Source organism: Misgurnus anguillicaudatus, chromosome 5, assembly GCF_027580225.2.
Source record: "Misgurnus anguillicaudatus chromosome 5, ASM2758022v2, whole genome shotgun sequence".
Taxonomy (NCBI): Eukaryota; Metazoa; Chordata; class Actinopteri; order Cypriniformes; family Cobitidae; genus Misgurnus; species Misgurnus anguillicaudatus.
This window is the reverse complement of record NC_073341.2, coordinates 23,867,394-23,883,366: the sequence shown is the minus strand read 5'-3', so window position 1 is coordinate 23,883,366 and position 15,973 is coordinate 23,867,394. Positions and strand designations below refer to the sequence as shown.

Sequence of the window (15,973 nt, the reverse complement as noted above, 5' to 3'; positions counted from 1 at the left end):
GCATAATAATTATACATGTATTTTAAATATTTAATGCGTAAACAAATTAGTGCTTGGGTTAACGTTGTTGTTTTTAATTCAGTTGACCATAATCGCTTTCTCTTAGATTAATCCAGTTGTAGGGGTAGTAACGCATACCAGCTTTATTTACTGTGCAGAACGCCCTCTGCATAACTTCAAGTGGTGGTTGCGTGCACAATCCACCACAATAACAATCACTTTTCTCAGTGAAGGTCCAGAGAACGGCTCACAACAGAAGAACATGAATTTTAAAGAGGAAGTTCTTTGGCCTCTTTACTGACTCCTCTCATTAACATGCAAATTAGCCTCCATCAGCATTTGTAAACCCCTATGTAACAAGAATCACAATGACGTGCACGTTTCCGCACATGTTTCATTTGCTTAACCGGTAATTTTTTAAGCATAACCTGTTATTTTTTCTGTGTCCTTTTTTAAATATGGGCGGTTCATACCTCATTTCTGACTAATTGAGGCCAGCGCCAGAATCAGGGGGCCTTTCAGATGAACCTAATAATATAAACATGCAGGCCTGGCAGTGGAATTAATCAGGGATGAGGTACTGTATGAAACGCAGACTAGTTTTAAAATAAGACCCCCCCCCCAAAAAAAATGAATTTGTAAGAAGTGTAAAAAAGAAGAGATATTCTGCTTAAACCCGAAAAGCTATAGGCTTGGTTTACGACTTCAATCACTTATGATCTCTCATACGTTGTGATTATTAAATGTTACTTGGGCTTGATTAGCTACTTTGAATATATTGTAGTGCCTATTTGCATTTGGTACCTGCCCAGACATTGTGTTGTTGTATTTGTGCATCCTGCCTGGTTCATCTGCATAACTATATCCATGTGCAAACTGTATATATAGTCATTTTGATAATTGCATTATAATGACAGCAGAGCTTTTAGTTTTGATGTTATGCAGGCTAAGCTCTTGCACTTGACTACATCTGCATATGTGAAACTCCGGTCTTCGTTTTGCTTTTATACGTACTCGATTACCTCAATATTTTTGCACTTTTCATTACAGTTTTCTTGTCCTCTCCTTGTATTAAAAATGCAAGCGTGGAAAACACATTAATCAAATGCAGCAGATCCTCATAACCGAGTCTGAAACTCTGCTTAAACTTCATTCGTGTTTGCCGGGAATAGTTTACTAACAATGACATCGTAATGGTTGTGATATTATACTCAATTTGAAAAATACAGACCTGTTCAACCCGCTTGATTAGGCTCTTTATTTTCCAAATACATTATTTGTTTCTCATTTCCCTCTAGTGGCATAACTGGATGTTAGGGGCCCTAGGGCCAAATGTCTCTGGCAATGTGAGACAGAATGGCATTCAATGCAGCAGCCCCTCATTTTCTGACATTGAATGAATAGTCAAAATGCATCAAACTATCTGAAAAGGTGTTAAGCCTAATAGAGAATATAAATCTCATTGAGGATTGCTATAAAAACAAGCCAGTTTTTCTTTAGATTCCCAAACAGGGCTGTGTGAATATATAGATGATCAGTTATTGTCTCCCATTGCTATGTGCCTTATGCGAATGCATCACCTACGCTGTCAGTACCTTTCCACTGCTTCCCACAACATTAGCAAGGATGACTAATGAATCATTGTTTTGTTTTTGGTAAACTCTTGAGCCCCATCATTGCTGTGTTCAGGGTGAAGCAACAGAAGAGACTTTAAAATAACTTTAAACATCTTTTGTTCTGCATGCATATACACATACAGTAGCAGATGTGCTGTAATGCCGTCATTTTAGTTATCACCAGTGTTGGGCAAGTTACTTCCAAAGTGTAATACATTATATATTACAAATTACTGTCATTGAAAGTAATTAGTTACATTACAATATTACTGTCTCTGAACTGTAATGAGTTACACTACTTTTGCGTTACTTTTGAGTTACTTTCATCAAAAGAACAGAAGTATGACTAGGCATTATAAAATGTTAAAATGTAGTTTGTTGCTGCTTATAAATCTAGAAGTTATGTGTTGGCCCTCGAGCTTTGAATTTATGGCAAAATACAGTAACAATCACTGTCAGAATCATAAACATAGACAAATGTTCTGGTAAAAGTCTGGTAAATTATGGTACACATACCAAACACAATAGAGCCCACTATAATGCAACCTATAGCCTAATAACATGGTAAGACACGCAACCTCTTTTCATTTCTATTCTTTTGATCACTTTTAATTCAGATTCACAGCACAAACCTGGCATGCACTGGGTTGACACAACTTATCAAAAAGTCCTATTGGCGGATTAGGCCTCAAGGAATACAGCTCATTTCAGTCCAATAGGATTACATGTAGGCTAACATATCATTGCTTAATAAAACAAACAAACAGAGGAGCACTGCTTTTTGCCAAACAATGAATATAGGTTTCCATACAAAGGCTGGTAAAAACTTTAAACAGTGATGTTTAAATGTACTATTTGTTTAAGTCTTCACTAATGTTATGTTGTAGTTTAGGTTGCTGTTTGTAATAAAACTGTAGATAGCATAGGAATAGCCTAGCAATCTATTATGTATATGGACTGTAATCATAGCAAAGCTTACCTTGTCATTGCTGGTGTGATATGGATTTTACTGGCAACATTTGTAAAAGTATCTTTACTTCTGAGGTTCAAGCAGCACAGGAGACCGATAGAAACTTTCTGTTGCTCTTACTTAGTGCTGCTCTTATTCGCAAAATTATGCGTGTGCGGCGCTACCGGACCTGATTGCGACCACTTTATTCAATGCTTATAATACAGCCGCGGACTTCCCAGATTCGGCTCTTTAAGAAACATCTCTATATTTGACGCGCACCGCGTCCAAATCGCATTTCAAATACAAAGTTAAAGAACTTGTTGCATACAGCACGTGGAAATAGACATACGCTGCGTCTCAAACCGCCTACTTCCATACTATATAGTAGGCAAAGAGTACGAGAAGCAGTGCTTTTCGCCCACTATATAGTATGGAAGTATGCGGTTTGGGACGCAGCCATTTACACAGCTTTTTCATGTGTGGATGCTGGTCGTGCGCATTGGTCAAAAATAAAAATTTAAAATAACACGGTCTAATTTTGAAATGCATTGTTGTAACGCGCTCGTTACTAAGACTGTAACGAGTAAAATATTACCAAAATTTTACGAGTAATGCGTTATATTACTGCGTTACAGCAAAAACGAATATATTACTGTAATATATTATATTTTGTAATGCGTTACTCCCAACACTGGTTATCACAGCTTTCAAATGATATTATTTATGCATTTGGCAGACACTTTTATCCAAAGACTAACAGTGCATTCACAATATACACTAACCTAAAGGATTATTAGGAACACCTGTTCAATTTCTCATTAATGCAATTATCTAATCAACCAATCACATGGCAGTTGCTTTAATGCATTTAGGGGTGTGTGGTCTTGGTCAAGACAATCTTTTGAACTCCAAAATGAATGTCAGAATGGGAAAGAAAGGTGATTTAAGCAATTTTGAGGATGGCATGGTTGTTGGTGACAGACGGGCCGGTCTGAGTATTTCACAATCTGCTCAGTTACTGGGATTTTCATCAGAACCATTTCTAGGGTTTACAAAGATTGGTATGAAAAGGGAAAAACATCCAGTATGCGGCAGTCCTGTGGGCGAAAATGCCTTGATGATGCTAGAGGTCAGCGGAGAATGGTACGACTGATTCAAGATGATAGAAGAGCAACTTTGACTGAAATAACCACTTGTTACAACCGAGGTATGCAGCAAAGCATTTGTGAAGCCACAACACGCACAACCTTGAGGCGGATTGGCTACAACAGCAAAAGACCCCACCGGGTACCACTCATCTCCACTACAAATAGGAAAAAGAGGCTACAATTTGCACAAGCTCACCAAAATTGGACAGTTGAAGACTGGAAAAATGTTGACTGGTCTGATGACTCTCGATTTCTGTAGAGACATTCAGATGGTAGAGTCAGAATTTGGCGTAAACAGAACATGTATCCATCATGCCTTGCTACCACTGTGGAGGCTGGTGGTGGTGGTGTAATGGTGTGGGGGGTGTTTTCTCTGCACACTTTAGGCCCCTTAGTGCCAATCGGGCATCGTTTAAATGCCACAGCCGACCTGAGCATTGTTTCTGACCATGTCCATCCCTTTATGACCACCATGTACACATCCTCTGATGGCTACTTCCAGCAGAATAACGCACCATGTCTCAAAGCTCGAATAATTTCAAATTGGTTTCTTGAACATGACAATGAGTTCACTGTACTAAAATGGCCCCCACAGTCACCAGATCTCAACCCAATAGAGCATTGGGATGTGGTGGAATGGGAGCTTTGTGCCCTGGATGTGCATCCCACAAATCTCCATCAACTGCAAGATGCTATCGTATCAATATGGGACAACATTTCTAAAAAACGCTTTAAGCAACTTGTTGAATCAGTGCCACGTAGAATTACGGCAGTTCTGAAAGTGAAAGGGGGTCAAACACAGTATTAGTATGGTGTTCCTAATAATCCTTTAGGTGAGTGTGTATCTTGACCGTGTCTTCCCTTTAAATCAATCTCATGAAGTTTGCACCGCTAATGCAGTGCCTTACCAAATGAGCTACAGGAAAATTATCTGTATATGAAAACATTGTTTTTGTTTAGTGCAAATGATATTCTGACTGATAACTTTGGTAAACATACTTATGTAGCCATTGGCTGTTTCTTGGTAAGATGGGGGCAGATAGTTGACAACAATATTACATTGATACAGTGATGATATAATCCTGGCATAGGAAGTGACCCTGGATCCACTCGGTTCAGAGTGAAACCAGCAGAATGAAATGTATTTTCTGTTTTATTAGATTTCTCATTTCATGTGCCGATTATATATTAAGATTTCTATGAACTTTGCCTTTCAGAGCACTGAGATCAGTCCTGCAAGCAGCCTTCACTCTTTACCCATAAGCCCTTGCAGTGAGAAATCACTTCCTTTTAAGGTAAGCTGTAAGCTCAAGGATTTGTCAGTTTCCTATATTTTTTACTATATCCTGTTCGGAAACGAGTTTTGTTACTGGGAGACGAGATGTATGAATACAAAAAGCAAGCTTTCGGACCATGGATGAAATGTTGAGTACATCTAATAATCCTTTGTAATTTGTGTGGCACCAAATGACACAAATCATTAAAAAAATAAGTGATGACACTTGATCTGAACAGGTCAAATGGAAAGTTGATCTCATTGTTTTGTCACCCTCATGTTTTTCCAATAACATGTTACTTTTGTCTTCTGTAAAAGTGTTAGAAAAAATGATAGTGGCTGACATGTCTGTCATCTTTCACGTTCATTGTATTAAATAAAAGGAGATGCATCGATATTTCTCTGAATTTCTCCACAGTTGAAAAAATTCAATTTGTGTTTAAGATGAATTGGTGGAAGGTACTGTATTTGCTTGATAATTGATCGCTTGGAAGAACTCTTTCTTTTTCTTTAAGGTATCATTGTTAGGTCACACTTTATAAAACACACATTCACTTTATCTTCCTTGAAGTTTTCAAAGCCCACAGATCAAATGTATCTACAGCACTGAATGATTGTTTTTAGACAGAAACACACCTTGTTCTTTTTAATACCAGCCTGTTTTTGTGGTAAAATATGAGTTACTCTTTTCTTTTTCATCAGTAAAATTTTTCCACTAACTTGATGAGATTTTGTTACGCGGACTAATCTTTCAGAGATGGGTAGGAGTCGTCATCAGGAAAGGTTTATCATTTTGTATGAGGAGCTCTTTGCTGATGGAAGAGGATTTTGTTTTTCATCAGGAGTTTTTTATTTATTTATTTTAACAGCTCAAAAATCTGGTCGAGTTGAGCAAAGTGGAAAAGAGGTCTGCGTCTTCCTCTGTCCTCCTTACTGACCTACATAGAGCACTAACAGAAACGACGGTTGCGGCAGCGGATCACGTGACATTCCGGCTCATCCGTAGCCTAGCGCCACGCAGCGGGAAAGAGAGACGCTCAGAATAGGACCCCATGCATACTGACATTGTGTTCAGCTGACAGAGGAGGGGTGGGACTCGTCCTGATTCATTCCAGGGGCAAAAAAAGAAAAAAATCCCGAATTTAAAAATAAAGCCCCAGTATTCACCTGAGACGGAACGGTGTCACTTCTCGTCCTACTTTTAACAGAAAACTTCTCTCGCCAAACATTTGTTATCCCCACCTTCTTTATAATTAGTGCCTGTGAAAAAATTTTGCTGTGGCGACGGTTGGAGGGATTGAGAAGCTGGTCGTGCTGCACCCTGGGAAAATGAAATGTGATCAGACTGGGGTCACTTGGGTAATATAAACACCTTGTTAGGCTTGTATATACAGTGCTCATTTGAAGGTGTCCTGTTTTAAGTATGTAACATCACAAAGTCTTTATATGGATAGCTAAGGACATCTATCATGGTTACTACTGTGATATATCACTGTAATACCCAGTTCACTCTATTTGTGCCATTTTGGTAATGAATAAGAGTTAAAGGGACGCTCCACTTTTTTAAAATATGCTCATTTTCCAGCTTCCCTTTTTACCGGTTTGGAATCCATTCAGCTGATCTCCGGGTCTGGCGGTACCACTTTTAGCATAGTTTAGCATAGTATATTGAATCTGATTAGACCATTAGCACAATGCTAATGGTCTAATCAGATTCTATGGATTATGCTAAACCAAAGAGTAACCAAAGAGTTTCGATATTTGTCCTATTTAAAACTTGACTCTTCTGTAACTACATTGTGTACTAAGACCGACAAAAAAATGTAATTGCGATTTTCTAGGCAGATATGTATAGGAACTATACTCTCATTCTGGCATAATAATCAAGGACTTTGCTGATGTAACATGGCTGCAGCAGGTGCAATGATATTACACAGCACCTTAAAATAGTCCCCTGCTATTAAAAGTAACCAAGGGGACTATTTTCGGGCAGTGTGTAATATCACTACGCCTGCTGCAGCCATGTTACATCAGCAAAGTCTTTGATTATGACGCCAAAATGAGAGTATAGTTCCTAGCCGTATCTGCCTAGAAAATGGCCACTTTTAATTTTCCGTTGGTCTTAATACACGATGTAACTACAGTTTTAAATAGGAAAAATATCGAAACTCTATGGTTATTTTTTAGCGTGATGCTAATGGTCTAATCAGATTCAATGGATTATGCTAAGCTATGCTAAAAGTGGTACCGCCAGACCCGGAGATCAGCTGAATGGATTCCAAAACGGTAAAAATCAAATGTTTAACTCTAGGCGAGCTGGAAAATGAGCATATTTCCAAAAAAAGTGGAGTGTCCCTTTAAGAAAAATGTAGGTAGGGATGCGATAAAGCAAAAATGACTTCTGAAAATCCTTTAGTTCTTATATTATGATATTGGATTTATAGTATGTGACCCTGCCTGTGAAAACCCAGATGAAGTCATTTTTTGTAATTTACTATATTTTAGGCAAAACCATCCTACTTAATGTAAATTTCATCCTATGAAATATAACCTTAATGTCTTTAATATTGACCGAGTAAGGTCATGTCAAAGGTCATATTATCTTATTATTAGATTATGTCTCTCCTTAGCCTGGATTTCACAGACAGGGTCTGGAATTACTTTGGATTTTTCTGTTTCTATATATATAATATAATATAATTTAAAAATAAGAATAAACTACATATTCCCTAATTAAATAAAAATCATTATTTGATTATTCAATATCTTTCCTTGCCATTGCCAGGAAGATATTTGCTATATCAACCAAAATGCTTACTACATCATTCCTGATGTAGCACTATATCTTTAACACAATCGATTTGCCATGATATTCAGCGTTGTCTTTTATGACGAGGGCTTTTTATGTGATAGCAGGACCTTCTTTTTTATTAGATTGGTTGTCCTTTTCTTGCCTCAAGTATTTAATCTAGGACAAACAGATGGAGATGCCCCTCATATGCAGCTTTACAGCACGGGGTAAAGTCACAGCTCTCTGTCCTGTGTGTTGCGTATCTGTGTGAGCGCATGTGCACACAAGTGTGACCGAACTCCTCTCTAGAGGTCCTTCATGGCATTGCACAGATAAAGTGGCTCATGCTAAACCTTTATAATTAAGAAATAATTTGAATATTCCCCACAGGCAAGGATTTGGGGGGAGGTTACACCCTTGCCTGTCTGATGCACGTGTGTCTGAGAACGTGACCTTTTGGGTGGAGCAAATTAAAATCGTATTTGCGATTTCACACAAAAGGAAAAGCAAATAGAAACCGAAATAAAATGTGTTATTTATGTGTCTGAAATTAGCTTTCTTTACAGAGAAACTTTAAAAATTGACAACGGCTCCCTTGAGATGTTTATGTAATGTCAACAAAAGGAGCAAATCCAAACCAAAGCCACAGAGCTTTGAAGAAGAAGGTCCCAAAGTATGTGACATTGAAGCTCGTAATCCTCTTCGACTCGACCGTCACGTCCATCTTCCTTTCCAATACTGCTGCTTCTCGGCTAAGCAACCTGCGTTGTTCGCAGAGGCCGGTTTTCGCTTCTGGGCCTTTCGGTCCTCCTGTACTGCCCTTGAAGCTGCAGCATTTACCTCCCTTCCCCCAACCTCACATAATAGATGCCGACAGCCACAAGGTCATGGGAAAGTGCCTGCTAGTTCAGGTGAAGTTTATGGAGGAGATTGAAACCACAGCACAAAAAGCACACCTCCACCTCTCAGCCGATGCCGTTGTACACCTACATAAAAAGCTGTAGATTCAAACTGGGGGCGATGGCTTGAATAACTTTTTTTGTAAAAAATTTTTTGTGTGCTTTGTGTTTAGGATCTTGGGAGAGAAGAGAACCAGTTTCTGCAACAGCAGCTGAAGGAGAAAGATGAACTCATTCTCAGATTGCATGCGGAGTTGGTGAGAATCTAAGCACAACACCACCTTAGATTTTATAATCAGAGCAAACTGGGGTTTTTTTGGGGAGATAAAAACAACCTTCAGAAACTTGTATAATAAAAAAATCGGGTTCCATTTCTCCGTTGTCATTTTTTATGAATTGTGAATTACGTACATGGATTCGCATTTTCGCATCAGAGGGTTTGTTCAGCCAAAAATTACAATCACAGTTATATCATTATGTACTCGCCTCGCCTTTATGGCATTGCAAACCAGTGTGCGTTATCTTTTTGACATTAAATTGCAATACAACGACACTAAGCTGTCAAGCCTAATAAATTGAATTAAAAAAAGCATAATAAAAATATTCCAAGCGACTCTTGCGTCCTATGATAGCTTTGTGGGATGTTGATAATAACCGATGTTTCATTTTGACATCCAACCTGCTCCACAGGCACCATATTTGCTTGGAGAGCTGCAGTATTGTGGAGGTGACGGATATTATATCTGAATATTGACTTAAATTACAGTCTCTTCCATGCTATCCTATGGCTTCAAAAAGCTTTATGGGTGATTCTCACGAAAACTTGGTTTTAAAAATGTCAAGCATGAAAATGTAAAAATTGCTTAAATTTACTTTTTTTCCCACCAGACATTGAAAAACAAAGTCTGGAGTAAATGGGAACATTAATTTAAAAACTTTTACTTATCATTTAACACTTTTTGTAACATAATTTAAAAAATTAGTCCTAAAAAATCTCATTACCGCAACAGTCAGAAAACATCAACACTGACATATTTTCAAAATGACATGACAAACCTGAAAGAACATAATTTGGAGATTCTGCACATGCATTTAAAATCAAAGTATTATGCTTCTATTAATTAAATTAACATTTAATAAGCATCTGTTGCGGTAATGATAATCAAAATGTCGTGTAAGCATTCTGACAAGACAATATTTCAAATTAACTGTAAAAAAACAATCTTACCTGGTAGCCATCTTGAAGTAACTGGTCCATGTGCTTGGTCACTCAAAATCAAACTTTATTAAAATTCTGTATGTGTGCTTAAACTGTTCTCAAAAAGTGTTGCGGAGGATGAGAACATCAGGCATGGACACATCATTTTCCTAATTTTTCTTCATTATTATTATACATGAATATTCAGTAAATATTTTTTCTGTCATCTAAAGTAGTCTAGCAAAACATCCATTTATTTTTTTTCTTAATATTTTTGTGTTAATTTGATTAAATAACAACAAACACAGCCGGACACATTGCGGTAATGAGAATTTCAGCAGAAAATGAGATAATATTTACAATTATAAATTCTTATGTTGAAATCACACATTGTGCAAGGACGAACACAGTATTGTGTTAATTCTGATGCTTTTTAATGTTACTATATTACACATTTTAAAGCTAAAATCATCATGACAGTAAATAAGAACAGAATTTTCAGTATTCGGCTCAGCATTTGGTTTCACGCGTCTTTCCTCTCCCAAGACTCGCATTAGGAAGTTATAGAGATGCAGTTTCCCCTAAACTGAGTTTATATTTGATGGCGTAAACACCTCATCGCATGCTTTACATGCACTGTGAGAGCCATAACGTTCTCAGCCCCAGCAGCAAAACGAGAGACAAGTGAAGGAGAAATATGACAGATCCATTTGAGATTTATATACCAGTGTGTTGGAGAAAGGGATGGGATGGTGTGATAAGCGCAGAGGAGGGGGGAGGACAAATAAAAACGGTAGAGGGCACTAAAGAAGTTGTAAAAGCAAGAGGACAAACAAAGCTCATAATGTTTTAAACAATCCATGACTGTAATTTATGATTTGTATATCACTGCTCGCTATCTTCTGATTGGCTTAGAGAAGTAATCTCTTTTCAGAGTCTCTGGCAGGCGGTACTATTTGACCACTGTGTCCAATTGTTATGGGGCGGCTGATCAGCAACTTTGCCGACCTCGCTTACGGCTGCTGTCGCTCGTAGCGCAGATAACGGTCATCTCATTGAAAACTGATGACCTGCAGGTCGCTTTGACTTTGCACTTCCCCTTTATCGTTTCATCCGTGGCATTAAATCGTTAGTGTAAATGATCCCCAGACATATAGATTGCGATTCACCGAAAAGATTCAACTCGGGCTCAGTATGTGAAAGTCTGTACTGATGATGTTGTTATGCGCTACGAGGACTGAATTCAGAAAATATGTTCAGCACTCACTGAAGGTCACACTTCTTTTTCTCTGAGAAAATAGCTTGTTGGTAAATACCACAGGGCTCACCGCAGTGCTCTGCTTTATAAGAACTGAACGTTTCCAACTCTTGTCTGATGCGGGAGGACTTCATTGGTTCTCTTTTCTTTTGTAAAGTCTGCACACACGAAATTTAATGAGGTCTTTATTAAACATATGCATAACATGACATTCGGCCGACTACGCCAGAATCGACGGGATATTTGGTCATTGACATCACTGCTTCAGAGACTCGGCCGCCTAGGAGACCTCTGCTCTATTTTTAGGGGGGGAAAATCTGCGGCCACAATAGCTTAATAAATCACGGCAAAAGTCATAAAATAATACTCACTGGCGGTGAAGCTGGCGGCCTGCTGGCCAGGCTCGTCTTTGTCAATTTTTACTGTCCTTATTGAATGTCATTAATGAAGTATGGCTGCCCTAAATTTTGCTGCACCATATTTCTTATTTTTATTAGTCTGCCTTTACGCCGCGTTCGAGAGTGGGATTAAGGCTGTTTGATATTCAGAGTTGAGATTCAACATTTTCTCCCGATATAGCTTATATGAATGTAACCTGCAATGTTGGATTTAGTGTTGGCTGTGATATAACAGTGCCGTCCTAAAAAAACCCTAAATCAGCCTAAACCAGTCTCAGCTGGTTTGAGTTGGTCTAACCACAATAGTCTCCAAACATGGCCAAGTTGGCATTTGATTGGTTTACTGGTTTGATTCAGAGCCTGACAAGCAAACCAAGCCAGTTGGACCAGATATGATAATGTTTATTCCAACAGTTTTAAAACTATGGAATACTGGGGCCGGATTCACAAAAATATTCTTAAGACAAAAAATAAGAAGGTTCTTAAGATAAATAAGAATGTTCCTAAGTGCAATTCTCAAACATTTCTTAATAAGTTCTCAATTATTTTCTTAAGAACATCTTAAATTTTTGAAATCTTAAAGCTTTGAAATGAATTATTCTACCCTGCTCATGAGGTAACAATACACTTTTTACCACCTTGCGATCATTAACCCGATATAGCCTATACTTCAACCAAGCGATGTGTTAAGACTAAAGAAAATGTTATTCGCTGTTGTAACAGAGGTCTGCTAGTGTATGAACGTTGTGCAGTGGGTAAACATCATTCCCTAATCTCCCAATCAGTCCGTCATACAGGGCGAGCACTCTACTCTCCGTGCCCGGCTCCGTCTCCCGTGCACATGCGTCCGCACGACAGAGACGTAATTTCGGAGCACTTGACTTTGAGCTGTTAACATTAGTAATTTCACAATAAATGAATTATGGAGATATTAAAATGTTATCTAATATTATAGATTATTTGTGTTTCATGACATATTACTGAAGTAAGCCATTAAAGGGATAGTTCACTTTAAAATGAAAATTCTGTCATCATTTACTCATCCTCATGTTGTTCTAAACCTGTATGAATTTATTTTTTCTGATGAACACAAAAGAAGATATTTTGAGAAATGATGGTAAACACACAGCAGTAAGTGACCATAGACTTCCATAGTTGGAATAAAAAAATATGATGGAATTTAATGGGTCAACATCAACTGTGTGCTTACCATCATTAATCAAAACATTTTCTTAGTCATTTATCACAATACTTCCAAAAAAAAATTTTTTCACTGCTGTGTGTTTACCATAATTTCTCAAAATATCTTCTTTCGTATTTAAACCTTATTATTATATAAGTTTAAAATTTAAATAGCTATTTCTGTTTACAGGTAAATTGCTGTTTAAATTGCCATTTCTGACAACACAATACATGTCACATTTAAAACAATCAAATTAACTTAGAAAACATCTTACATTTTGAGATTTAAGACTACTGTGAGGTTGTCCTAACTTTAAGATGTTATTTAAGATTTATTTATTTTTGTCCCGTTCTTTCTGTGTTTTTGAAGCTTTGATTTGTCTTTACAGTGCGCAATATAACGTGTTAATGTTTGACGTGTAAAAAAGCTGTATTTTTCACACAATTTCCTTATCTCTATACTGCTGTTTTCACTGTCATAAAAACGGGCTGATGTCTTCCTTGACCTACGAAGTCCCTCCTTCAGAAATACGTATCGAGTTCTGATTGTGTAGCTTGTTGTGTGTGTTGTGATTCGATAGCCGTTAACTTAGCTGCTGACTGATGTATTTCTGTGGGCGGAGTTTAGTCAAAAACTCTTATATTGACGTCATTGAAGCAGGAAGTAGAGGGCTGTAGTCCAAACCGGCCATTGCTGTAGGCTTTGAAAGGTGAATTCTGCTAAAGAAAATATATCACCTGGCAGTGAACTTTGAGCTTTATCCTTTTACAGATATTATTTATGCTCTAACAGCAACATTACACACTAACTAGTGTTTAAAAAATCAGAAAGAACGTGACCTTTAAGGAAAAATATAAGAACTTTCTTCCGAAGCTTTTTTGAGAATACAAAATATTCTTAACTTTTTTCTTAAGCTTGAATTTAAGATTAAAATGCCAGTTAGGGAAAAAAAAAATTAAGAATGTTTTGTGAATCCGGCCCCTGGTGTCTTATCCATACATTAAATTTTTTTTCACAGGAATCTGCTCGTGCTGTTCAGAAAACTCTTTGCCAAAAAGCTGACAAGACCACTCAGACAGATGTTTTAGTCTCAGAGGTGAGTGCCCATTAAAGCATAATACGCAAGCTCCCGACGATGCTGCTAATGTTCTGAGGTCACTGAGCTGTATCTAGTTTTTCTAATTGAATACCAATCGTACATCTATCTTTTTTATTATTTACTTTTAAAGAAGGGCACCGAAAGTTGATGCTGAGTTTTGGATTGTGATTTCAGATGTTGCAGAAACACTTTTGCTGTATTCTACAATTTTTTTTTTGATAACTTGATCTTAAACTTTCCTCCCCAGACCTAATAATAATAATTTATGCACTCCTCTTTATTTGTTTGATTTTTAATTTTGTAGACACTTTCTAGTTCCCATGGGCACCTATTAAAAGCACTCGCACAACAAATGGTGAAGACTTATTGCAGTGAGTCAGCAAGCTGTGCTCATTTAAGTGCATCAAACTTTAAATTACTCATTAACAGAGATTAAGCATCAAAGCGTCGAATTTGACAAAACCCAGCATTTAAACTGTCCTCCCAGTTAGTGTTTTTCTTTTGGAGACCCTTTCTTATAAGAACACTTAATAACATTTGATGGTTTGATCAAAAGCTGTTAGCACACTGCTGAGAGATACATTAGTATTCCAATATATCTCTCTGAGCATTTGTGCATTTATTTCTCTTTCGGCATTTGTGGTGTTTGTGATGAGCTTATCATCGCTTTAATAAATTGAATTTGTTCGCTCACTGATGGTTTAAAAGCACATCGGAGAGGTTCTTTTCAGATTTTTGTCATAAATTACATCCATGGAGTTGAAGGACCCTGACAGGGCCACATCAGTATTCTTTCTGGCCCTTTACAACCGAATGGCTTTCAGTCGGACTACCGCGGCGACACGGTCCATTTTCCCTCCTGGCATTTAACATCTCTTCAGGCTTTGTGCTTTGTTTTCTGGCTAATATGCTTATGTGATGTGAATGTTCAAATTGCTTGACAGTCTATTCTGTGGCTATCGTGGCGCTAATGTTGTGCCACTCCATCAGACCTCCACGTCGGATGCCGTTGATGAAAAGTGCACTAAAAAGCTCAAATATTACAAAGCGTGCTCATTATGTAGTCGCTGCATTAGCGAAGCAGCATTTTTGCCAAACAAGCCTGCGTGCAGTGGAAAGTGTGGACTTCAGGGGTTAGATCTTCCTATCTGCCTCAGATGTGTCACCGCTGGACCCTCAGGCTTTACGAACGGCATCTTTCGGCAAAAGATGAGTTCTGCATTTCCGCCCTGCCCTACGTAGACTACACCCGCTATGTGGGTTACCGCATTGAGGACGTGCAAATATCCAAAAGTGTGTCTACAAGTGGGTCAGCTATTTCTAAGGCTGCTTCAACTGGAGGAGGTCATCTGTTTCCTTTTTTTAACTCTTGTTCTTTCTCTCTCTCGTCTTTTTTTCTGGAGCACCCTGCTTCTCTCTCTCAAGCTGAGCTAATTAGTTGAAAGCAAGTGGAGGAGAGGATCTGAGTCACAGTGCACCATGGGGGCCCGAACGGCCTCTTTCGGAAGCGCCGGACACCGGTCCTCACCGGTCTCTCTTGCGATGTCCTCTCTGTCTCTGCTGTCCTGATGCACAGCAGGAACGAGCGCGTTCCTGTGGAGAGGTTTCTGTCAGGACAAAGAGACACGGAGATATGGACAGGGGCCAACCTGTTCATCTGTCCAAGAGCAGGAGAAATGATGCGTCGTATGGCAGAATGATGTATAATGCTCAAGTCAGGTGCACTGCTGTTATGGATAGCTTTAATATGCTTAGCAATATTGTAGCATACTGTAAATATAACTAACTTAAATACTGGTGGTTGCTAGAAATTCACATAAACATAGCACAAAACAGTAAAATTTAAAGTAAAAAATTGTATTTATAATTTTTTTTAATCACATATGGCTCTTGGAGACCTTAATTGTTCTTTGTCGATCTGATGGCCACCTCTTAAGCTGCTGAAAGGTCTTTTCTCTCTTGTGAGACATTTCTCTCTGCTGTAATGTCTGTTTACACTGCTTTATTATCCCGGTCTAAGCTAGTTAATATTAAGCTGTGCCCTCCATACCGCCGTTCAGCTATTTAAATGAAAAAGCACTTAAGAGCTCATTTGCTGTGGCATTCCTCCCTTCCGCAGCTAAGATATGAAGTTTTATGGATTGGCTTCTGTTTT

At 38.1% G+C, this 15,973-nt stretch overlaps 1 protein-coding gene across 2 annotated transcripts in view; it reads left to right on the top strand.

The window, feature by feature from the left end:
* The window catches only part of ccser1 (coiled-coil serine-rich protein 1), a 108,214-nt gene that overhangs the window by 42,181 nt on the left and 50,060 nt on the right, over nt 1-15,973 (top strand). For both annotated transcript variants that reach the window (XM_055167906.2, XM_055167907.2), the window contains exons 7-9: nt 4,934-5,011; nt 8,856-8,939; nt 13,738-13,815. In XM_055167906.2, coding sequence (XP_055023881.2) covers nt 4,934-5,011; nt 8,856-8,939; nt 13,738-13,815 — 240 coding nt within the window. The remainder of the gene's footprint in view (nt 1-4,933; nt 5,012-8,855; nt 8,940-13,737; nt 13,816-15,973) is intronic.